The sequence below is a fragment of the Apostichopus japonicus genome, chromosome 16 (genome assembly GCF_037975245.1).
Source record: "Apostichopus japonicus isolate 1M-3 chromosome 16, ASM3797524v1, whole genome shotgun sequence".
Classification (NCBI taxonomy): domain Eukaryota; kingdom Metazoa; phylum Echinodermata; class Holothuroidea; order Aspidochirotida; family Stichopodidae; genus Apostichopus; species Apostichopus japonicus.
Window position 1 is genome coordinate 10659505 of NC_092576.1, and position 26188 is coordinate 10685692.

At 36.8% G+C, this 26188-nt stretch overlaps 2 protein-coding genes and 1 long non-coding RNA gene across 6 annotated transcripts in view; 2 read left to right on the plus strand and 1 right to left on the minus strand.

Moving 5' to 3' along the window:
- LOC139983824 (uncharacterized) overlaps positions 1-26188 on the minus strand; it is a 113905-nt gene that overhangs the window by 27297 nt on the left and 60420 nt on the right. The gene's annotated exons all lie outside the window — the stretch shown is intronic.
- LOC139983819 (4-galactosyl-N-acetylglucosaminide 3-alpha-L-fucosyltransferase 9-like) overlaps positions 1-26188 on the plus strand; it is a 53857-nt gene that overhangs the window by 20192 nt on the left and 7477 nt on the right. Inside the window, exon 1 of one of the 2 annotated variants that reach the window (XR_011798831.1) lies at positions 23330-23580. The exons of the other annotated variant lie outside the window; for it this stretch is intronic. The gene's annotated coding sequence lies outside the window, so the exon portion shown is untranslated. Of the gene's footprint in view, positions 1-23329; positions 23581-26188 lie in introns of those variants that run through there. 2 annotated transcript variants of the gene reach the window in all.
- Positions 535-12900, plus strand: LOC139983818 (uncharacterized). Of its 3 annotated transcripts, XM_071997628.1 has the most exons (4): positions 535-732; positions 3614-3707; positions 6297-6600; positions 9867-12900. In XM_071997628.1, exons 3-4 carry the CDS (start codon positions 6321-6323, stop codon positions 11327-11329), a joined length of 1743 nt encoding a protein of 580 aa, XP_071853729.1. In that variant the 5' UTR covers positions 535-732; positions 3614-3707; positions 6297-6320; the 3' UTR covers positions 11330-12900. The 3 variants fall into 3 exon arrangements, with proteins under 3 accessions (XP_071853729.1, XP_071853728.1, XP_071853730.1); XM_071997627.1 differs by lacking the exon at positions 3614-3707; XM_071997629.1 differs by lacking the exons at positions 3614-3707; positions 6297-6600 and having other exon boundaries at positions 9867-12899.

Here is a 26188-nt window from a genome sequence, read left to right on the forward strand (position 1 = left end):
AATATTTAATCCAGGAGACAAAGTACTGGTCTTGTTTCCAATACCTGGACACCTACTTCAGGCCAGATACCATGGGCCTTATACAGTAGAGTCAAAAGTGGGTGAGGTTGACTACATTGTCAAGACGCCAGATTAAGAAAAATTAGGTCATCTTTCAGAAAATGTGCAGTGTGAATTAAAGCAATTAATTCACGAGAGGGAAGATATTTTTCCCTATTTTCCTAGTAGGACCAATGCTGCTGATCATGACGTTGATGTGGGTGACCATGAACCAATCAAACAACACCCCTATAAATATATATATATATATATATATATATATATATATATATATATATATATATATATATATATATATATATATATATATATATATATATACATTGAATTTTGAACACTGACTGGCAACATAACATACAGGAACAATGATATGTAGCCTATATGACCTGGTCACATGAGAGGTTAATAACGCAACGACTTCCGACGGGTTTTCACGGTTATCCACACATATATTAATTCCTTAGTCGTATACACGTCTATGGGTTGGTGTGTTTGCGTTTCACAGTATGCCAAACCAAGTAATGCACTGTAAGTTGTACTAGTACTGACACACCCTTACCATGCGCTAATGGTATACTGCTATCTACTAACTGCCTGAGTTTACGTTAATTCGACACAGATTATAATCATATATGAGTGGTCGTTTAACTTATCGACTGGAACACATTAAAGGTAAGAGCGGCATTTTGTGATATATAACATTGCAGAATAGATTATCAAGTTGTACAACCGTTTCAATTGTCCGTGAAATCGATATCTAGTTGTAAACATTCACATAACGTTCAAAAGCTCATACAACTGTCCAATCACGTCAACCATTGTAATATCAAGCCTTAAATGCTAACTACTTCATGACGTTGCAAAAAACGAATATTATATTTAAGGAACGATTGGTAAAAGAGTTGATTCTTCCCTATAGTAAATAAGATAATGTTGTATTTCTTATAAGAGTGGACTTTGATACCGTTCTGCCTATAGCTAGTTAAACACATACAGACATACAGGCTAAACGTTTGTTCTCATGGCGGTTGCCTTGTCTTAAAACTATCGGCAGTATATAGAGTATAAATTGTTTGTGGTCTTCGTTCCATTGGGCTCAACTACCGAATTGCTTATTTGAAGTTTCGTTCTTGATAATGTTAGTGTAGCACAATTTACTTCGTAAAATTAAAATAATGTACATTTGCGAAATAACATTTGGTAATGGCGTGCAGTGCAAATATCAAATAGCACAAACAAAATAGCCACTCAGTTACATAAAATGGACAATTTTGTCTCCATTTTTATTTCTTTCGCTTTGTTTGAGTGGTTTGTGTTGAAGTTTCCTTCTCGAAAATGTTAGTGTAACACAAATTACTATGTGTAAAAGTTAGTTGGCCTGACGTTTCGATCCTAGCAGGATCTTCTTCAAAGGCTGAATGACAAGTAACAGTAACAGAAGGGAAATAAACACACAGATTACAGACAGGTTAATGAGCATGGTGAACACAAAGAGATAGATGTAAGGAGATTAGTAGACCAGGGATGGAGAGAAGAAATCAACAGGGGAAGAGGAGAGGTAGGAGATAAACAGTAGAGGGACAGAGGGGGTGGGGATTAAAGGAAGGGGGTAGGGAATAAACTGGAGAAGGATAAAGACAGAAAGGTGTGGAGAAAAAAAAGGTGGAAGAGAGCTGTGAGAAGAGGAGTGATGGGGGAGGGGGGTCCTGCTAGGATCGAAACGTCAGGCCAACTTACTTTTACACATTCTATTACACAGGCTCTCCAGTGAATAAGCAGTGTGCAAACAGTTTTATTTTATTTTGACAAATTACTATTAAGTAAACATTTATGTAACAATTATGTAACATTAGAGTAATATATATAAGCGAAGTACTAAAGACTATTTTAATATCTGGTAATGGCGTGCAGTATAAAACAAAACAAATAAGGTAGCACAAACAGCCGAGCCAGTCAGTTACATTAGGCAGACAATGTTAACATCATACAGATTTCGTTCATTCCTTTCAATGTTTTTTATTATCATACCCGGACGTCTTTTTTTGTTTATCTGGTTATATTTCAATAGCGTTAAGTAACGATAAAAGGATCAAACTGTATATTTGTGAACTTTCATTTCACGTATTGAAATAAATAAACTACTTTCACATTTGCCTTTTACATGTGATTGATATATATTACGAAACCGTGTCGGCCCCACGGATTGTTGAGAAATGTTTGAAGTCAGCCATCATCTTCTAATTAACAAACAGTTAATGAAAACACCCGCTCAACCCCACCGTGAACCCCTCCCCCCCCCCCCCGAAAAAAAGGAAACAAAAACACTTTCATTTCACTTGCATTTCATTATCTTCTAATTAACAAACAGTTCATAAAAATGTCTTTCACGGAACACGCACTCAACTCCCCAACCCCTGCCCCCCCCCCCCAACAAAAAGTACACTTTTTCTTTGCATTCTATTCGAATTCCTCCCACTATGACATTTTCTTCATACAGACACATTCTTAAGAAGTTGCTTTGCTTCAATTGCATATAAACAATGTATGTACCATCTCACTGTTGAGCACAAAATGGTGGAATAAAGGCAACTTCCAGTTGGAAATTTACCATCATCGTAGGTAAACTATTTACCGGTTGTAGTCAGTAAAGATGGTTAATGTTTTTTAAACGGAATACCAAAATACTGTCTAGCCTTACATACTGACACTACGGCGAACAAATTCATAGACAATTTTGAATCAATAAGCGAAGAAAGGAAGTTGTTAACATCGCGAATTTACCCGATACCTTAACCTTGCTGAAGAATTTAGATGTTTGAGCTTTAACAACAATTGGAGTTTTATGAATGACTCAATTCCTATAAAATGCGTAATTTATGATTCTTCATGTTACCAAGTTATGCTGTGTAAATAAGCTATATATTAAGCTTATCTATGGTATCATCATACATATTTTCATAAAATAACATAGGACAAGTTCACAACTATAAGTAGAAGTCGAAACTTTGAAAGAAGCCGACAGTTACATATAACAACATTTTGTCTTGCTTCGAACTGGACAACGAAGCATCTGTAGACATCAAACATCCATTTCCAGCTACATTATCTGACGTACTGATATAAAGAGAGTGTTTATCAATTAATCCAAACCAAAGCGCCAATGACTGTTAGAAAATACACTCTGTGCAGCTCAACCTGACCAGTGTGGTAGATTTGACCAGAATCTGCTGCGGAAAAGCTTCATGTATGGTGTTGCAAATATTCTTATATCCAAACGTTATTGTTTCTCTGTCCCGGACAGTTCGCATAAACAGGATTTTACCGTAGATCTTTGGAAGGTCACACAAAATCAATACAGGTTATGTTGTTCGATGAGAGTTAACAAAATGATAGACTCAATGACTCTGAATAAAAACTCAGATCAGGAAAGGTTATTGGCATACGATTTACCGATCTTATAGATCACATTTTGTTTGCATAATCACATCATCACTAGGGTTCATGTTATAACATAGATATAATATTCCTTCCATCATGAAAGTATACCCCACAGCTTGGATTGAACATCACTCTTGATGGGTTTTTCCCGACAAACGTCAATCTGACTCGACGGATATTTCCGAGGACTCCACTCCACCACATAAATGGTAATGGTATACAGTGTACATTCCTTGTATTTTACATTTCTTTGGGTCAAACTACTACACTGTCAACTTTCAAACTGTCAAGTTCCATTTCTGAAAAGGTAATTGTTGCACTATTTACATATTGTACAATTTAGCAAAATATAAAGGACCATTTTAGCATCCAGTATAATGGCGTGCATTTTTAATACCAAGTTCAGTACAAACAACAAAGCTATTCAGTCATATGACATTGTCAATGTTAACTCCATTCAGATTTCATTTATTTCGTTCAGCGTTTTGTATTGACCCAATTCTGCTAGGTTAATTAGCTATATATTAGGCTAAGTCCATTGTATCAGCATACACGTATTCATGAATACATAAAACAGGTGGAAAACTAATCAATAGTACGGTAAGATCATTCTAAAATAAAACGAAAGATTAAAGTAAGTGTTTAGGCCTTTTATATATGTGGTGCATTCTTGATTATGAATCATGCCTGTTTGAACTGTAAAGATACATAAGGCCATGTCAACGACTTAACGATGCATTTTGAATGACTTAACGGATTGAATGCGAGTCCCAACCCACTCGGCCTTTGTCTTGAAAAAAATATTTGTATAAGTATACATTATAGTATGACATCCGTAACACGAAAGGTAGCAAGTCTGTGAACTGCTTAAGGTGGTAAATGCAATACTGATTTCCACGTGAATCCTACTAATCGTGAGGCAATTTAAAAACTATATATACAATTAAACATAAGAATACAAATACAAGCAACCACTCCTCTCATGGATGACGGTAGAACTAGTAGGGGTAAGGACACACGGGCATGTGATATAGGTAAGTCTATTTGCTTTTTTTTTTTTGTTCTAATGAATACGAGATTTCATTTTACTTTGCTACTATAGTAAATATAACTGTTCTTCTCAACTTTAGAACTTTGTGTACTCACCTAGTGGCTTAGCCTACAGTCTGACTGTTAAATTGGATCTTACATTTACTTAACTGTGATGCAAAATATAGCGCCGAGGATCAATGTAAAAACAAGCTCTAAAAATGCAATAGCGAATTGTTTTTCTTCATCTTCAACTATTTATAATTTTCTTTATTGAGGTTGTGATATGTATAGAGACACGTCCTCGGTATACACTTCTAAAACCAGTATTTAACTAACGGACAAATCTGCCTAGTTTGGCTGAAAAACAAAACAAATATCAGTCCTAAAAATACGATGGGTTATCTCTGCATGCCATAATAATCGCATTATTTGTTGAAGACATATTTGTAGTTACCGTTTAACTGAGTTCCGTTTCCGACGTGTTTTCATATATAAGACCATTTGAAGAAAAGGATACAGCAAAGCATATATATACGTTAATATGCTACAAAACCAGTGAATATAACAACTTCACTGACATGAAAAACAATGATGCTTTGTTATATTAGTTAATGATTACTATTTCGCACCACCTAGTATTCATAATATCATATATATATATATCTATATATATATATATATATATATATATATATATATATATATACACCGATACAATACAGACCGATATATACATACATAAGTATATATATATATATAGCGCTTCAGTACAACTTTATTTTATCATTTTTATCAACTTTATTGTAAATAATCATTAAAGTAAGGTGACATTTTGAGCTGTAATGTTATATTAAAGAATAACCATGATATTGATTTATGAACGGTTCATTTTGTTGAACAGTTAAATAGAGCAGCGATTTGATCCATATTTGGACCAAATCTATTGTTCATGACAGTTCGCCAATATTACTATATAACTTTATATTTAAGTCATCCGCGGTTCTTTTGACACATTTTTAGTTTTGTTTCATATCTTTTGGTTGGAATTGTATCTCGTTCTAATAATTATGTAACATTGAAACTGTGCACGAAGAATAAAGACAGTCAGAGACTAGTATTGTATTCACATAACAAAATAGCGAAAGCGACCTTTTCCCTAATTCGGACTCGTCGAATTTGTCAGGAAACTGGTGTTTGCCGATACAATCATTAACACAATACTGCATGTTATCCATTTTTTAAATTTTTATAGGGAGTCTTGTATGCGCATTTCCGGCTCGCAACGGTTGTCTGTGACGCCATAACATTAAACAATCTAATAACAGCTTTAATATTCAAACATTCTTAACCCTTCCTTGCATTAAATGGAGGCTCTCTTCTGTGTTAACAAGTAATGGTTTGGAATTGATAACAGTTTGAAACGTTGCCCGATTAAACCTCCTATGAGTTCATGCCTGGAGATTGCTGTTCTTTAATCAGAGAACACATAATTTTGAGCTATGTTAGTTAACTATTGATACTTCTAACAACTATGTTATGCACACATAGTAACTGCCTTAACCTTGTTTTAACAGTAATATAACGGCAAGTAAACAAACAAAAAGTGCGGAAAAGGCACGAGAAAAGTTAACTTCATCAATCAAATGAACTGCTTATTTAAAATATTTGACATTGATAGGAAATATTTGTAATTTTTGATGACTTTTGGGAGGGTAAAATTTCATTTGTCACGCAACTCATCAGTGAATTGCTTTCTTTATTTGCAGTAATAGGGATAACATTTCGTCGATATGACGTCATTAAGTTCTACGTCGCCGTTCAGGCTCACTCTTCTGAAAGTATCCGATGTCTTGACGGAGAAAAATGTTCAGGATTTGGCTTTCCTATGTGAAGATATAAGTCCTGCAAGGAGAGAGAGAATCACCAACGCTAGAGAATTATTCGCTGATTTGCAGGGTCATGGCCTACTCAACGAACAAAAGGTTAACGTACTTATCGATTGGTTGGACGAGCTTCGGCTCGTGGAGGCTTCAAATCTGTTGAAGAATTACAGAGAGACGCACCTAACAGGTAGACTACTAAGTATTTTTTTTAAAGCAGGCGCGTAGCAGGACTTCTTGACATAAATGAGATTGAAAACGAAATTTACTCCCATTTTAAGTGCCAGAAAAGATCAGTTTTATTGTCACCTGTATTGATATTACTTTTCATGACGTCGTATATGCCTTATCGTCTGTACGAATTCAAATAATAAGATTGATGCACAAAATACTCGTGACAATTGTTGTGGGGAGGAAGCCACCACCTTTGAGTAAATTTGATTTGATGATGGTGATGATGATGATGATGATGATGATGATGATGATGATGATGATGATGATGATGATGATGATGATGATGATGATGATGATGATGATGATGATGATGATGATGATGGTGGTGGGGGTGGTGATGGTGGTGGTGATGGTGATGGTGATGGTGATGGTGATGACGATGACGATGATGATGGTGATGGTGATGGTGATGGTGATGATGATGACGATGATGACGATGGTGACGATGGTTACGATGATGACGACGATGAGGACGATGACGACGGTGAGGACGATGAGGACGACGAGGACGATGAGGACGATGAGGACGATGAGGACGATGTTGACGATGACGATGGCGATGACGATGACGATGACGATGAAGATGATGATGATGAGACCACACACCACAGTATACAAATTTACTGCGCGAGCAACGGCCACAAGACTCGACACTTTGTGTCGTATGCGAGAATGACAATCGCCAGAAACCGGTACATTGCTAGCAAAATCGTTAATGTCTATAAAAAGTCGGGAAGTTAAACTAGAGAAGATTGTCACGACAGAAAGTCCACGTATACACGAGAAGTGACGGGTCAAAAAAATGCCGCGCACATCGCTGTTCAACTGTAGGGACAGGTAGAGTGCTTTAAGTTCAATGCCGTGCCCTAACTTGAGAAGTAAAGATGAGCGGGACCTGCATTAGCTACCCAATATGACGGAAAACGTCTGACAAAACGGTGAATTGTGAAAGTCCGAACTTGACATGTAACTATCACGTCGATAAAGGTACAAACTAACATGATTTTGACAAGCCTGGCTACTGATTTAACCTGTTCAACTTACCATGTCTCAATGGTGTACTATGTGAGGATGGTCCGTCCAGGATACAAGTCAGAGGGGAGAAGGGGTACCGTGCCATACCCCCTCCCCAAATATGAATGTTTTGAACACACAATAGGAAAAGAAACATTCACTAAAGTTTGAGAATTCCTATATTATATTATATATATATATATATATATATATATTTATATATATATATATATAAAAATATATTTTTATATATTTATATATATATATTTATTTATATATATATATATATATATATATATATATATATATATATATATATATATATATATATATATATATATTACGCAAGGGGTGTGTTTGGGAGGTGGGCAGGTGGGCAGGTGGGGCAGGTTATGCACTGCCACTGATAATTTTAATTTATCGTTCCAGCATCTCTCCTCTCTGAATACTATAGGTTACAATGTAATGCAGGAAATTTATTGTCAACGCATGTTACAGAATGAGAGTAAACACTGTTAGAATTGTTGTTAAAACATCAGGTTGAGGTGTGGGGCGGGGGGGGGGGGGCGAATATTGTTTTCCCAAACTGAACTGACACTGAAATTATTTCCTCGATTCTAATTGGGTCTCAGCGAGCACGTGATATACTTTAGGATTCAACATGGATCCCTCCATACTATGTCGATATCAGTATGATCAACACGAACAAATTCAACATATTCATAATAACAACTTTTCAAAACTGTTGGTAGGTATATATGAACGAAAGTATATAGTGTTCTTAACACAATGAAGCAACTATTCCCAACTACTGCGCCCATTATAGGCAGTCCTCGATCGTTTGTTTACTCGATTGACTCCGCTCTACACAACAAATTTAATGTAGCCTATTGTACTGTGTATAGTGTACAACACAAGAAAACACAGTGCATTTCAGTGAAATTGTATACATGTAGCGGATGTACATATGAACGAGGTGTTTGTGTACATTCGGTGTTAGTTTTATAATCATGAGTTAAAAATGTATTCAGTCAATGAATCATATTAGGCCTAGTCGAATATGCAGTGGCCATGAAGACGGCGAGCGACTGTGCCAGCCAGTGAGTGTACACAAAAAAAGGCAATTGACGATATGTCTGTGTCTTTTGACTTCTTAACTAGTTGTATATAGCCTTATAACCTACACGTACGGAAACCTATTGGCTCGCTGAGAGCCAATCAGAATCAAGGAAATAATATCAGTTTCAGTTCAGTTTGGGAAAAAAATAATCGAGGGCGGGTTGAGGGGGTAGAGGAATGTGTGACTTACAGTAATCTGCCTGAGTAAAAATACATTAACATTTCTGAATACAAATACCGACCAGTGATATGTTACGGTACATTCATTTGCACAAATTAAATTATAACGTAAATAACCGGGAAACCTGAACACGAATAATCTACCACGCGGTACTGAGAGAACGAGGTTATCCTTATCTTTCACTTTCTTTGGAAACTTCCCCCTCCATTATATGACTAACTCACCTCCCTCCCCCCCCCCCCCTCTTCCCGCCCCCAATCCCACTTGAAATGACTAGGACCAATGTACCTTTCGTCATTGAAATTATTCCTCATTTGGCTATAACACTTCCAGTGGTAGTAAATAAACACTTACAAAATCTGCCTATACCTGGAACTATAAACTACGGGTTTCTCCAACGCCAATTGTCTCGGTATATTGCGGATGGTATTCAATCAATAAGATAGATATCTTTGTACTAAAATGATGTATAACATCTACGTTGTACCGGCATCACGATACGAACACTGTGAAAACTTTAGTTTCCTAAGCGATTTATTCGTAACGAAATGAGTCATTGATTATCAAGCAGAAATGTCATGGTATTATCCGGTTGTTTTCATGACGTAATTTACTTATACATAAGAAGGGGGATTATATGCATTGCATCTGATACATTCCAATCCATCGTTCCCGTATTCCACCTCCTGATCCTTCCTGTCACTGCAAGAATTGATTAGTTAACACGTGTAAGAGAATGAGAGTAGACAATATCTGGTGACGACATCATTAAACAATAATATGGATTATTTCTTTAGGCTAGGGTAGAGAAGAATGGTTGACTTATCATGGTCGTCTTTGAGATTAAATTTCCTTAAAATTCTGAAATAAAAGAGATAAATAAAACTATGTATTATATTTTTGTTCAGGTCACGTCAAGGCACAAGAGAATTGTTTCATCCATGAAGACCTACCATTGAAGTATTTTTGTGTGTCATGTGACTCAAAAATCTGTCCAGAATGTGTCCTTTCCCCACATAATCGAGATGCCGGTTGTGACGTCATTAGTCTCGACAAAATGTCCAATGAAATATGTCAGCGCCGTGAAAAGCTTATGAACGAACTAGAAACGTTGAAAACAGGGATCGCCTCGACAGAGCAGCTTCGGGAAGAAAAGAAGGAGCACTTGGCGCGTTGTTGTGAAAAATCTCGTAATGAAGTTCAAAAGGATTATTTGACTATGATTAGAAAAGTTGAAAATATGAAGCGATTACAAATAGAAGTATTAGATGCGAAGGAACTAGCTTACATAAAGCATATCTCTGAAGAGAAAAAGGAATCTCAAATTTTAGAAAACGAACTCGCAATGATTACTGAATGTCACAAAATTTCACTCGAGAACGCTCTTGATGAAATCCAAAAGATAAACAAGAGCACGAAGAAGACGGCGGAAATTAAAGTTAAATTAGAGAAACAGAAGGAGATGCTGAAAACTGTTGATCTCTTGTACAGGAAGATACCCAATGATGGAGCATTCTGTAGCATTACAGTCAGTACGCTGATAGGAAGTGTAATGTTATGTAGTGATCAAGTATTACATATATTAGATGCAAGACAAATGAGTGGGGGCGCTGTTCTTATTTGTGTTGATCCTAAAGATTCCAGTAAGGAATACTGGAGACGTCTGCAGAAGATTGATAATCACGATGATCCTGTTGTTATGTCGAATGTAGATATGTATTATGATGGCAAATCACACTCATTATTTGCTGTAGGTAATACTGCCTTCATTGCACATCCTCACGACAATGGTTCTCTGTATGATTTTGTAGAATCAGTCTCATCCTTGGTGATTGATGAGGTACCTGAAGGTTCCTGGATTACCAGTATTGCTGCACACAATCCAAATGATCCTAACGATGAGTTTATCATCTCTACCAGCTGTGACCATTCTATTCGAGAGTACAATATTTCCGGATCTGCTATAAGAGAAATAGATACACGAGACTTTGTACGCTCTAATGCTATATACAGAGTTGATTACTGTCGTAATTTATTTGCTATCATTGGTCGAAGTCTTGATGACGTCATACTGATAGATGCTGATGGTACAGTCAAGCAGTGTGGCACTTTAAGGCTTCCGTCAGCTATGTCTGGTATGTTACCTATCGATATCATCTGGACTGGTGGTGATTGGCTGGTAGTGTACATCGGTGAGGGAGTAGAGAAAAAGTGGAAGGTTATAAACTATAAGAAGACTGGAGAGTTTGTCAAAGTGTGTGATGAAGGAACATCATCTAATGAGATGGATGTTCCTCTTAGTGTCGCTCGATGTCAGCATACTGGATATGTTACTTTTGCTAATGCAACAGTACGTACATTTCAGTTCTGAAATCTGATTTAGGTTACAGAAGACATCTTAGGTTAAACCACTAGAACAATAACGTTCGATTATAGCAGACAGTGTTGAGATAAACGTTCATCAAAAGTGGTATAACGTTTATCAAGAAAGCTACTGGTTACATCACCATAATGTAACGCTAGAAATCTCCTTATTTGTTGTGCGTGATATACCTACGTCATTTCCGCTCAGCGACTCTCTCATAACGCCTCTTCCGTTTAACACATCAATGAATTATGTGTACAATTTTATTAAGCATTTGAGTTGACTAAAGTTTCATAAAATGTTTAAAAGTGTTTATTTTGCTTAATGTGCTTATATCATTTCATTCATTCGACAAATAAAAAACGCAACATAATTTGATTCTCTCATTCCGTATAACCGTTGTCGAAGATCAACATTTCAAAGTAAGTCAAATTAACCACAAGTTACTGTTAACCATGTTACATTCCCCACGAACTTGTAAACATAATTCAATTCCTGCAGGCTTTAGCTCATGTGTTTCTCGGTAAAGATGTAAAAACAACGTTAATGGTAATTGACGGTCGCATAAGGTTTGAATTCTTAGCGCCGCATGTCTATTTTATATTAAAAATGTATAGTATTTAAAATAAGAAATGGTAACATTTCTTCTTTTGTCTAAACCTACAATTAAACGGGTCTCCTAATGTTCGCACACAGTTGTACATTAATAAAATAAAATTAACCCGAAGACTTGCCTGATTGATTTTATATATTTTTTTCCATTTTAGCATTTGGCCGTCAGTCAGTACCGCTTTAAATTCAATGATATTAAGATATGCTTTTACAAAATAAAATCCCTATCTATATGGTTTTCTTATTATTTGTGGTATAATTATATCTACTGTCCCGTAGCCAGTAATAGTGAACCATGCATATAACTAATAATCGCTAAGTATGCCGACAAAATGATCTTTTAATTTTCCATTCTTACAACCGTCACGGTCCAATGTACCTCTCAGACACTATCTGAGGTCATATTGTACTTCAGATATTGCCTATATTTTTTTTCTGTTTTGCGTTCTCCAAATTTAACTTTATTCTATGTATCCTGCAACTTTTCTGGATTCGTGAATGAAAACCACATCCTCATAGCATTTTTTATACACAAAATGTTTTAACAGTTTTCCTTTTCTTTAAACCAAACTTACATTATGAAACTTTTTTGATTTATTTTACCCTTTTTCCCTGTTTATTTCTTCTCTCATTTTTACATTTTCTTGTTGCTGTTATCAGCAATGTGTTTGGAAACATCATATGTACTGTATCTACCAATCATGTGTGTCAGTACTAAATCATCCATTTGTTCTATTCTTTTCATTTCGTCTGTCATAACATGCCCTTGTACTATACTTGACACTTAAAATAAAACAGTTCATCTTGAACAGCACTTTTTTGTACTGTGAGATATTTGAAATTTAATCAATCATGTTCATCAATATTTGGTTAGAACAACTTTCTCGTCGTAGTATCAATCACAACTTTAGTTAAGATTGATCAAACTGTTATTAAAAAGTTCAATATATCTGGGAATCGCAAATTAGTTTAGAAAGTCTATGTTTTTATTTGTTATTTATTTTTGTTTATTGGATAATTATTCTTTGAACAAAATAAAATGAATTGAATTAATAGAGTACTGGAACAATCAGGCTAGTAGGATTAGCTAAGGTTACCGGCTGACAGACCCGAGAACTGTACTCCCCGTTCAACTTGGCCGATTTCCAGTGGTATTTAAAAAGTTGCTAGTTTCTCGCGAGACATCAATTGCTCCCGCGTGTCTCAATTTGGTCCGGGTTACATCAATGAACCGGTAGTTATTTTTGCCGCCCTGTTAACAGTTAATAATAACCAAAGAGTAAGCAAACATTTCGAATGCATCACATTTCATAACGAAGCAAAAAACAAATAATTTGAAGATTTACCTTTGTGGGGAGATCTGGCGTAATGACATCACATATCTGAGATCACATTGGATCAAATTCCTGTAATTTAATGTAGCAAACATCTATTTCACAGTACTATCCTGATCATAACGTATCCAGCATTGTATATAGAAATACTTCGATCTTATGTTTACGACGGAACGTTTTGTTCCAATATTTGTTAACAAAAAGATGTAAAAACATGTAAATAAAGTAATTTGCGTTATTTATTTGCATGCTGCAGAGAATCAAAGTTTTAAGATACTGTAACTTTGTTACCTCTTCAAATCAAAGTCACATCTTCCACTGCTCGTCGCCTCCCCCATCCCCAAAAATTCACATTCAACCTCCCCCTCCTCCCCCACCCCCACTCCACTGGAATGGAATGTGTACCCGGTAGGTAGGCCTATGTCTGAGTCTAGTACATGACCCTGTAAGGATGTAAACACAAGAGATCGCGTATGGAACGCTAGTATTCAACAATTACCGATATCTCTAATTCATTATATTATATCTCTAATTCACTTTAAGATATCTCTTATTCATTTCCAGATATCATTAAGCTAATCATATGTGAGATATCAGAAATTTAATACGAGATACCAAGAGTTCGAATTAGAGATATCCAAAATTCACTTTCCGGTACACGTGACTTCCTCTTAAATGCATGAATGTGAATAAGTAGTCTTAGCAGTACTTCCACTCTCAATGAAAGTTTCTGATTGTAAGGAAAGTCGATAAGTGAGGGTATGTTTCAATTCTTGATATAAGTGAAATTCCGGTAACCTTATTGGAAATCAAAGGAAATACATGAACTACAATTCTAGAACTGTGACGGATATGAACGAAATTTAAGAAAGTTTGCTAATTCATTCAGCGCAAGAAAACTATTTATTTATATGCTTGGCCCATCGGTAGTTTATGTGTAGCTCACACTGTCATGTTATGCGCAATCATAACACGCTCCTAAGCCCGCCACTGCTGCTCTAGAATTTAATAATATGCCCTTTAAAACACTTTTCATGTGCCTTTTTGACCTATTGAGTTTCAAAAAAACTGAAACCTTATAAAATCTGAGAAATTGCTTGGTCCATTTAAAGAATGGAGTTATGATTTATGGAAGCACTGATGAAAGTCCCGCTACATTGCCAGTCTGCCAAACGCAGTCGGTTGGTACGTAAGTAGAATTGAATCGAATTACTATCAATATTACCAGAGCTAACGTTACCCATTAGGACTAACCTGAAGTGTAGTATTAGTACCCTAGACCAATCCAGTATTATACAACACCTAATTATATTCCGGCCATTTGATTGGTCAATTGCTCGTCGATGGCATGCAAAATCCGCTCTATTGCACTCTATGAAATAGAACCATGTGTTATACTTTTTTTAATAACACTTTTTTTCAATGGTCAGAGAGCAAAAAAAACCTGTCTGTTCAAAACAATCTGTTGCATGAGTGCATTTTACATTCAATTATATCCAAATGTGAAGGTGTTGTATAAAACAAATAATGAATGGTTTCCATTGGTGCAATAGTGCTAATATTTCATTCGTTCAAAGATGAAATTTGTTCCGTTCAACGAGGCGCAGCCTCGTTGAATGGAACATTTCATCTTTCAAATCATGAAATATTTATACGCCTCGTTTTCCTGCCATGTATTAGCGCAACAATTCGAATTCTTGATGTCTCTAATTCTATTCCCGATATCTCTAATTCAATTTTTGATATCTCTAATTTTAGTCCCGATATCTCTTATTAAATTTTGGATATCTCTATTCAATTTTTTGATATTTTATACTGTAATCCCGATATCCTTATTCAATTTTGGATATCTCTAATTCGAATTCTTGATATCGCCAATTCGAGCTTGGATATCTCTAATTCAAGTTTGGATATCTCTAATTTTTCTTGATATCTCGAATTTATTTTGGATATCTCGATTCTTTTCTTGATAGCTCGAATTCAATTTTGGATATCTCGAATTGAATATGAGATATCTTAAATAATGAATCTGTAACTGGACGACATACATTAATGTTGGAGTGACTCGAACCGGGGACCTTATGATTGGAAGGCCCCGCCGTTAACCAAGTACATAACAATGTTCGCTACAACGATAGAGACTTCTTCATATACATTATTGACAATTAGTAACGTTCACCTAGCGGAATACCTAGGATAGACCCATATCGCATAAGATACAAGTTTAGAAAAACAATTCAAAATTAGAAAACTAGCAGGGTAGACTAACCACTATTTTCAACTCCTTAAGCATAGACATTAATACAGATCCTAAACTATACTGCAAGCTGATTTTACACTGATTTATTTAGTTATGGCTACCAATCCAGGATCAAGATAGAAAACAGATGTTCAGTTATTAGTTCTAATCTAAGACTATTTCGGCCTAAGCTAGGCTTACGTTTAGCTCTGGTAAAATTCTAACCCAAATTTATTCTCCTGGACTATTTTCATTTATGGGGAAAAGTTCCTTGCTCATTTGATAAGCTTATTAATGACTCAAGAAATGTGTGTCCACGTCAACATTTTTCAACACCTTTAATACACTATATATGAGTCTCGAGTGAACTATTACGGGGCAGATACTAGTATGACAAAAATTGCAATATTTTATGATTTAACCATGACAATGGAAGGTTAGCCCAATATGGAGTGTGCTAATACGGTAGCATGTTTTCAATGTGTTTATTCACCAAATTGAAGGCAAGCAATGATCATGTACATATATCTGCACAGGTCGGAATGATCACTATAGTAAAAATGTGTGTGGTATACCACACACATGTAACAATAAGCTTACTGATATGAACCCAAAGTTAATTGTTTTTGTTCAATAGAAAGATTGAAAGAAATATACCCATGTTCTTCCTAGTTTTATATTTGTAAATATTCAAATAACCACAAATATAGTAGTTGAAACTCTTGTGACTCTTGAGGTAAAAAATATGAAGTACATGAGATATAATCATTTCTTTCAATTGACAATGAGTGCAATTTTCCTGTTCAGAAATTGCATATCATTTAGATTTAAGAAATTAATGTAAATTTCTGCAGAGTGCTCTACTTTAAGGGGATGTTATTGTAGGATATCTGTTTTCGACATTCTCTGAATTTCATCATCATGAATTTCAAATTAGAAACTGTCCCAATTTTATGTAGTTCGGACAAATTTGTCATATATACAATGCACATGTCCCCTCATCGGTGAATTGACAATCTAGCTGACTCAATATGAGCACATGAATGAAAATTGTACCGAATCTCCTTCTCGAGAACACCTTCGCAGTCTAAACTCTCTTGTACTCGGGTACTGAACCCAAGATCGCACGGGGATTTAAGAGACCCAAATACAAACTGCATTACAACCTGTATCGTCCAAACGATAATGAGATTAAACATAGGGGGAGCCATACACAAAGCAATTAGATGTATATACGTTGCTGGAAATGTAATCTTATATTGTCATTATCAGTACACTCGGTCATATTAACTCGGGGAAGCAACAGTGTTTGGCGTTGTTTCCTTAATTATGTTACAGTTTCCATCTTCGTGGAAACTCGATGCCTTATAAAATATCTTTGTCTCCCTCTCTTTCACCATGTCATATAACAACATGAGAGAAAAAGACGTTGATATGAATGCAAAACTAAAGTAGCCCGTAGTAACAATTAGCTACCTTAAAGTGTTAAAATGAACTATTGTTTGTATAATTCAAATAAAACTATGACAATGGTTGTAGCACCAGTGAAGGGACTCGCATCAAACAAGGAAGAGGACAAGATGAGTAATAAGGTCAATTAGAATCGGTTACAGCAATAAGGGCGACTATAGATATTATAGTTCCTGTCGATTTATTAACCGAGGGGATAGAACCTCTGAAATATTTGAAATAAATTAGATATTAGAACCGGTTTAGAAAAAAATGTACAACACCTGATATCACTGCTAATCGATAACGTCTCCTACGCCGTCAAGCTAGAGGGCAAGCTCGGACTTCCTTTTAACACTAACATTGGTTCACCATAAGGAGACAGTGCAAGCGCACTATTTTTATAAGTTATCTAGCCAACTCTTTGAAATCAGATGACAATGATATCGATGCAGTTATCCTGTCATCTCAGTTAGCTGATCATGATTACAGCACAACCACCACTAATTATGTTTTTCACAGTAGACCACCAATACGCTGATGATATCTCTTGGGCATCAACTTGTCAGCATATACTGCAAGATATCGAAAAGCGAGTCTCTGATAAACTGGCAGGAAGGAATCTGAAAATCAACTGCACAAAAACTGAGAAATTTTCAATCACAAGAAAAGGAAATGAAAGTTGGAAGAAGTGTAAATATGTTGAAAGCTTGCTGGGGACCGAAGAAGATATTAACCGAAGAGTTGGTATAACCAACGGTGCTCTCAACACACTGTCAAGTATTTTCAAAAGCATAATCATAAGCCGAAACATTAAGCTTAGGATTTTGGAGGCTTTATTAAAGAGTATTTTTTGTACAATTGAGAACTGTGGGGCACAACAAAGAATCTTGATCGCAAAATTGACACTTTTCAAAGGAGAATACTTCGTAATTTTCTCAACATTAGATGGACCAATAACAATTGTTTATCAAACAATGAGTTCTACAATGAAACCAACCAACACCTTGGTCATACATAGTTGCACATAGAAGCTTGAGACTTTTCGGTCATGTAGCAAGACTCCAGGAGGACGCTCCAGCAAAGGTTGCTTTAAGAGAGGTTAATCATGTCGGATAGACAAGACTCAACTTACTACTACTACCAACTATCATTGAGGAAACACTAACTATATCAACGACGGAGTTGTACAATAATACAAATTGATAATTAAAGATTGAGCACATATACTTGTAGCAAACGAGTTTAAATATGTAGAGCCGTTATAAAACACCTGATTTTGACTTACTGATGTTCAGATTTATTTTGTTCGTTTCTGTGCCGATGTTCTATTTGACTCGACTTTATTTTTTAGTAGAGATGTTTTGATTGGCGAGCGCGGCTACCTATCCCGGGTTTCCTATGCGGCTTCCCGCCTTCATATCTATCTTGTATATAATCTTCCTTTTCACCATCAGATTCCTCATTAACCAGCTCTACTGTATCATCTTCCACTGGCTTAGGTGCAAGTATGTCCTCTTCAGGTGAAGGCAACAGAGAACATTGTACCTCTGCTTCTCTTAATAATACTGCACGGCTTTCCTCAAAATCAGTTTGAGTTTCTGAAAGTTAGAGTACAATTAGAGTGAAACTTTTGTGTGAACAACTTTAATTAAAGCACCATTTCCCTACAAACTTCCACAAAGTAAAACAAAATGATTGTTAAAATCACAAAACCCATCTTTGTATGCCTGATGCATGTGTATTTGAATGCTGTCCATAACAACTGAAAAAATGTCTGTTGTTTATACTGTAATATTGGCTTGCCTGTTTTGATTGTCACATACAAAAATTGAGTGAATGAAACAAGTTTAATTTGCTTTATTAACACAAATGACCTAACCTTCAAGCAAGCGTTACCTGATAATTACAATAATTTTTTTATACCACTGCAGAAACTGAATAAGTAAAATGCCATAAACAATCTAATATGCAACTTTTTGCATTACCCCTCTGCTATTTACTTAATTTGTGTTTTCGATCAGAATTGGTGAATCATTAGCAGTCAAGTATCTACTCAATTGCTAGTCTTGGCTTTTGAAGCCAACACAGTAAGACTACTTGGCCATTAAAAAGGAAATTATATACACTTAATATTCAAGATATGCAAGACAAAAGACTGAGTGTGCAACCACATTCCCTTTGCTATAAAAAGTCAAACTGTGCTGGTTGTTGAGAAACAAGTGTTTATCAATCTATGAGGGTACATTTTCATATACTACCTTTTGGTAAGCCTGTTGGGTAGCATTGTCTTCTTCTTGACCTCTTCTTTGCCTTTTCTGGAAAAACTGTCAAGATAGTCTGTGCTGACTTTGTAGATGAGGACGACTCCACCTATTGTGTGGGAGGAGGATGTACAGTACAGCATTGATCAATCAAAAGTGTAATTTTGCATTAATACTGTACGTACTACCTGGCACAAACCACCGACTATACTGTTTTGGCTCAATGAACTAAACATGTATTAACACTGAATGGTTTTTAAACCACAAATATGGTGTTATAATACACAGTAATACCCTTGTAACTGATAGGGCTGGCAACATTAGTTATCCCATACTCAGTTTAGGCAAGACACATCTCAGAGTGTCACTGGCACAGTAGAATTCATTAGAATAAGCTCTTTCTCATAACTAATCATGCCCTATCACATGTGAATAAAATTCAAATTAGGAAATGAAACCATGGTACTGCATTAGAACCAATACTTTTTATCAAAAATACATCAGATGAGAGCACGTGTATGAAAAAACAAAAACACATACAAAACTCGAAAAAAGTTGCACTAATGACAGTAATTATACAAATAGGATGTAACAAAGTTAGCATTTATAGAAGGATCAACCTCTCAGGCATAATTTTGTTTATGTAGAACTCACCTCTTCTAAAGTTACTTCAGATTTCAGTTCATCTGGTGTCTGACAGACTTCATTTTCCCTGTCATATGCTGCCACTATTTCTTCAACCATCTATCAGATGAAAGACAAAAAATTGAACATAATGTAATGATACATGTGATCTTCCTACTACGGATCTAATGCCATTCTGCCACATGTACATACCGCCTTGCCTTTCCGCCATAGGTTTTGTTTTGATTTTCTTCGCCATTGCGGCGGAAAGGTTCAAAACATGTTACGTTGGTTGCAGTTAGTAGCCTACCGCACCTAGGCTTGACACGTATCGCATTAAGCAATCCATCGATTTTATCAATATATTGATTTATCATAGGCTTAGTCTATGCTCTGTTTTATTCTGATGAACGATTAGCGATATCTTTCACTACGACTTGGATTACGATATTCAACGACTCGACAACGATTACAAATTTTACGACGTATTTACGCTTGAACGGGAAAACCTTTATTGTTTTTCCCTATTTTTATTCCATTTAACATCGGATATGTGTTGCCCCCGCTTCCGGGCGAATAAAATTGTATTTATGGATTAGGATTTCCATATTGGGATTTGTGTTTGAATTTTTCATTGGAGCCTGTCTGTAGGGTTTGTACGAGACGGCGACCTAGCGCAAACAGGACTTTAGTGTTTGAGGTGAGTGACATACTTTATATTTCATGATATAATTTACCGCCTAATAACCCTAGCTTCTAAAGGCCTACTCAAGTCAGATGGTGAAACACTCCTCATGATGGTCTCTTACTTCGCCTAGTATTTGCGTGCATTATGCAATGCTAAGTACGGCTTGGCTACACAGCACTTGCACCAGCAATGTAGGCACACCAAGTAGTAAGAGTAACGTTACATTGCCTCAACCAATACAGCCAAGCCTAAGTTCTGGATAGGATTAGGCTAGCCTAGTCTATATTGGAGGCTTGGCCATATTGGATCACTTTGATAACAGTTTGAACTGTTGATTATACTCACATTCTTCTGTGACCGCCTCTCTGAGCTAAATCTTTGACGTTTTGTCAGTCCTGGCTCATCCTGAGGAGTTGATTTGATCCTCGATCCTAGAGTCCGTTTCTGCCCAGACGTTGATCCAGTAGTACTACTAGTACTAGGACCCGTAACGTTAGGCTGGTCCACTATTTTGCCTACGTTATTCTTGTCTTCGCTCCACTAGATGCAACCTTGATTGTGGGATATTTTCCAGGCAATATGGTTCTTTTGCATTTAATTCCGAGGCTTTCCTTAATTTGGAATGATGGGTCGTAGCAATCCTCCGTGAAATGGCCACTGCATATAACAGATGTTTGTGTTGCGTGTTTAAAATCGGACCGAGTGTTTTGAACGAATCGTGTCCAAATTCTTCGATTTCTCTCGTCTTTTGGAAATGCGTGCAGGTGAACTCCGTCTTTACTTGTGTTGGAGCAACCTCCAACTACACATCGGTTCGGCATAACTAGCACTTACGAGATAAATTTACTTAAAAACAAAATTCCAAATCTCAATTACTACAGTGTGCAGAGCACTGCAAAAGTGTTATGTTGTTAACTAGACGTTTATGCACTTGATGTAAACATAGCGTCCCGGAAGTGAGCTGGGTTCCTCGACTGACGACACGTCTCATTACCATATATACAACAATTTGGGGAAATTTGTATTAACCCTCGAATTTTTTATTGTTTATTTCTCGGGGATGCTAGCTACAGTTGACGCAAATTTGGTATCATTTGAAAGCTACGATTGTATAGAATACGATGATAAATTTTTGTTTTTTCCATTTCATAACCTCTTTAACATTAACAACTTCGAGGAAGCAATCAACCTTGCGCAAGATCGTGATACGTGGCGGAGGTTAATCACTGAGCATGTCGGATAGACGAGACTCAACTTGCTACTACCACTAACTATAATTGAGGAAACACTAACTATATCAATGAGTTGTACAATAATAAAATATGATAATTAAAGATTGAGCACATACACTTGTAGCAAACGAGTTTACATATGTAGAGCCGTAATAAAACATCTGATTTTGACTTACATATGTTCAGATATATTTTGTTTCTGTGCCGATATCCTGTTTGACTCGACTTTATTTTTTAGTAGAGATGTTTTGATTGGCGAGCGCGGCTACCTATCCCGGGTTTCCTATGCGGCTTCCCGCCTTCCTATCTATCTGGGTCACGACCCCGCGCTACCGTGATTTCCTGGAAGTCTCCCCTTGCAGAAACTGGCGCCCTCATAGAAGAAGGAGAAACACGTGCATGTTTGGGCACTCCGAATTGAAACGTCGATGCGTCAACACGTATTTGTAAAGAGTAGTATACTGCCCTACGTAGGCCTGCTCTGTAAGGGGTAAGCTTTTTTACCTCAGTTGTGACTCAAGGAGCGCTGAATCCTTGGAGTACGTATACGCCAGAGTTTGGCAGTATTGTTGGATATGGCAATTTTGGGACCGGGATTTCGACCCGAGAGCGAGTTCAGGGAGTCGGAGAATCTGAGAGGCAGTCCTAAGTAGGGGTAACGGGAGGCATTTCGTTTTACCGTGTCAAAAGGAGATTATCTGCTATATATATATATATATATATATATATATATATAATGTTAATGTTAATTGATGAATGTCAGCGTTATTTTAGCAACCAAAAACTACCATAATGCACAAACGGCGTGCTACAGTAATGTGACGTCAAAATGTCGCCTTTACTGTACTTTTCTCTAACATTGTTTTTGATAACAGCCTTTTTTTTTCTTGGCCCACGATTGTTGGTGACGTGAATTGCTAGCTATATGCATATTTCTTTCAAGAGTTTTCAGCAGTTGTAGTATTCATGGAAAAAACCCGAAAGATATCTACAAGAGTTATTGATCGGGCAGCTCAAACTGTCACACGTACCTGTTACAGAGCTAGATACACATTTCCATGACAAGTATATGTACCATATAGCTGGCCATATCTTGCATTCATGGGCGTCGAAGGTTCGGCATCAGCGACAATTATGTTTTACAATATGAAAATGATATACATCATTCTTTTTCCCGTATTCCTCGTTCCCCCTAATTGACCTCAGGCCCGGAATTGTACCTCCTTGACCCTCTCTCGCTCTCATACCCCTCACCAGGCATACTTACATACATAATACGGTTCGATTAATTGACATTCTCATGAATCTCATCATTCTATGGAATCCGCTCATAGGAGGACATCCGAACACGACACGGGTGGAAACAGGAGTTTGAGAAGGATTGTATGGCCACGAACACAGCCCATTTGTAACAATAAATGATGTGTGCTTGTGTTTCAAAAAGACAACTAAATTCTATTATATGTGTTTCGTAGAACACACAGCTTATATATACTTTTTTTTTAAGAAAAAGTCGCCCTGGAAAGAACCTGGGCACGAAAACGATAATACCGAACGACTGGTCCGCTGTCAATCCCAGTCCCCTTGCATCGAGACTGTGTGATCATCGTCAGGTGCGCGTCACCATTCCCCTCGAAAGGGAACAGATACTACACATATATACGCTAGTCATTCATTCAGTGTTAGTTCAGCATAACACGAAGTTGATCAGTTCCATCCTGCCTCCGACTGCTGTAAGTTGTAACTTTACTACACAGTACAGTGACGTCTATAGAACAGAGACTGTTTACAGATTTGCCATTAATTAAACCACAGGTAAGCTATAAGTGAAAGCTGTTTTTTTCTCGGACATTCTGAGAAAGCTTTTAATATGGGCTGCTTTCTGAAATTGTATATTTTCTAATACTAGGCCTACCCATGGTTTGGGTGCACGCTGCCTGATAAACACGTCACTGAAGGTTTTTGTTTTGCACTAAAGATTGAACTTTTAATAAAACACTGTCCATGATGTGGGATACAATTTTTGTATCATGAAAGAGAGTGCTGCAATTATTGTGTTATACCATACAACTATATCAAATTCTGTAACATTTGACGAATTTAGGAGCACGAAAGTCAATTTCTAACCCAGGAAAATCTGGATTTATTAAAACTGGTTCGATTCCTTTTGAACATCTGAGAGGAGCAAGGATACACCGTCAGAAGAAGAAAGGCACATATTCATTCCTGCCCTCCCCCTCCTATCGTGTGTCCATCGCATGGGGATGCTGCTTAGGCTTATTTGCAAAGATAGCCAGACAGACTCATTTACGAGTTAGACATGTTTATTATCGGCTTAGTTAGAGACCACTCATTCTCTTTACATTGATAATAAAGGGTGAACATTACTTAAAAGTTTTCCAATGGTCCAATATACTATACGTTCCCATCTCCCTCCCCGTGTCCTTATCATGTTATAGCGGAAGTAGACAGATGTTGTGATCCTTTTACGCACCGCAATCCCTCGTCAATTTATTCCACTAGTAGCATATTTAACGGTGTGTCTACCTGCCCTCCACAGGACGGACTGTACTACACTTTTGTCAATGCAATCGCGAACTGTTTCAGAGAAAAAACAATTGAAACATGGTACCGCTCGTTGCATTATATTGGTCTCTCTAATCGAGTCGGGACTTGAAATAAGATATAAATTCTTGCACTTCCTGTTATTGCTAGCGCATGTAGGCTACGTGGCCATAGCGTATACGGTGTCTTTGCATTATATTGCCATACGTAGTCTACGTATGTATACATGTTATTGTGTAGGATATCCAGGCTCATGACGTGCACCTCATGTTTTGTCTAATAAGGAGGACAGAAGTTCATATGCAACTAACTAACTGGAAATACGGAACTAACCAGTTACGGCAATCTAATAGATTACCGTATCTGGTTAGTTCCTTATTTCCAGTTAGTAAGATAATATATTATCTTTATTTATTTTAGTAGTGAATTCGGCAGGCCCGCAGCCTGGTCGGGGAACGAGTGGGGTGCCTGCATCTGCTGCACCATCAATTGTTCAAGAAACATGTATATTGTGCCCCTCCTTAAATTGTTGGGGCTCGGGGAGGCTCAGGACCGCATGCACCATATTTTTTTTCTTATGGGAAAGGGGGAGGAGGAAGGAATAAGATGTATCGTCGTTGGGAGGGTTCTAAGGTACGGGGTTGCTCCTTGCCCTTTGGGAAAATGTTTCTAAAGTAAATTTGCTTAGATACATGATGGTGCTATGGGGGTGGGGGGGGGGTGAACATCCCTTATTATTAGAGGGCTAAAGCTGGGCTGCCTAAATTCCACTCGTCACCACGTTGTTCAGTCATATTCCCTTTAATATAACTAATTGGGTCAGTAGAACGATTCCAGCATAACTGTCAATGGTATCGCATCTAGTTTATTCCAGTCAGTGAGTGGGAGGTGTAAAAGGGTAAGAAGACTCGCGCAAAAGGAAACGTCTAATTTCGGTAATCTGACCTAGTTTCGAATGAGGTGTAACAGAAGTGTTAGACACCACCATCAATACCAGAAAATACACACACAGCTTGCTACCGTCGGTAATTAGACACTAGTGTACAGTCAGTACATACAGCTGCGGTCAATATCCACATCACAGTGTACAAACGATACAGCGATGGACATTTCAGGTCCAGCTAAAGATAACAAGGTATCACGTTTTATTGCTGTCTGCATTTTGTAGCGACAAGAGGAAAACTTCACTTGCAAGCAACGGAAAGTTAACTTTTTAAAGAGAGCGGCACGCTTTGGAGGCGAGTCGTCAATGCCTTTAACTGAAAAATTTCATTTCAATATATAATATGTATAATAAGACGATAAACTCAGTTGGATGAACTTAGAATTATATATATATATATATATATATATATATATATATATATATATATATATATATATATATATATACAGCAAGTTTTTGTTAAGTTCTTGAAACAATATGTTATATTGACTGACATTAGAATTTCATCTAAATTGAGTAGAACGAGATAACCTAACCACCTGTTGTCACTATTCGCTATGGGGGTTCACCATACTCCATCTTTTGAGTAGGAAAAACGAAAAGAGAATGCATTGAGTAGATTCAAAGGCAGGAGTAGCTTCAGCAAGTGTTTTTCACTTATCATAACTTGGAATATCTAGTGGTCCTTTTCAAGTGTTATCGTGACGAAAACAAATGATTTAGTGACAAGGAAAATTATCAAAATTTATTGACATTAGAAATAAACTCAGTTGGCTGAATTTGAAACAGTCCATGCAGAAAGTTAGATCGACATTCTTACGTTATCAAAACACGTTGGGCTTACCTTCGATACTTTACTGTGAAAAAACCCGTAACATTCATGAAAGCGCAAGAAAGACTTGAAATGATGCA

Coding starts and splice junctions, on each gene's coding strand:
- LOC139983818 (XM_071997628.1), top strand. CDS start 6,321: ATGACGTCATTAAGTTCTACGTCGCCGTTCAGGCTCACTCTTCTGAAA. Junction 6,601..9,866: donor CAGAGAGACGCACCTAACAG/GTAGACTACTAA, acceptor ATTTTTGTTCAG/GTCACGTCAAGGCACAAGAG.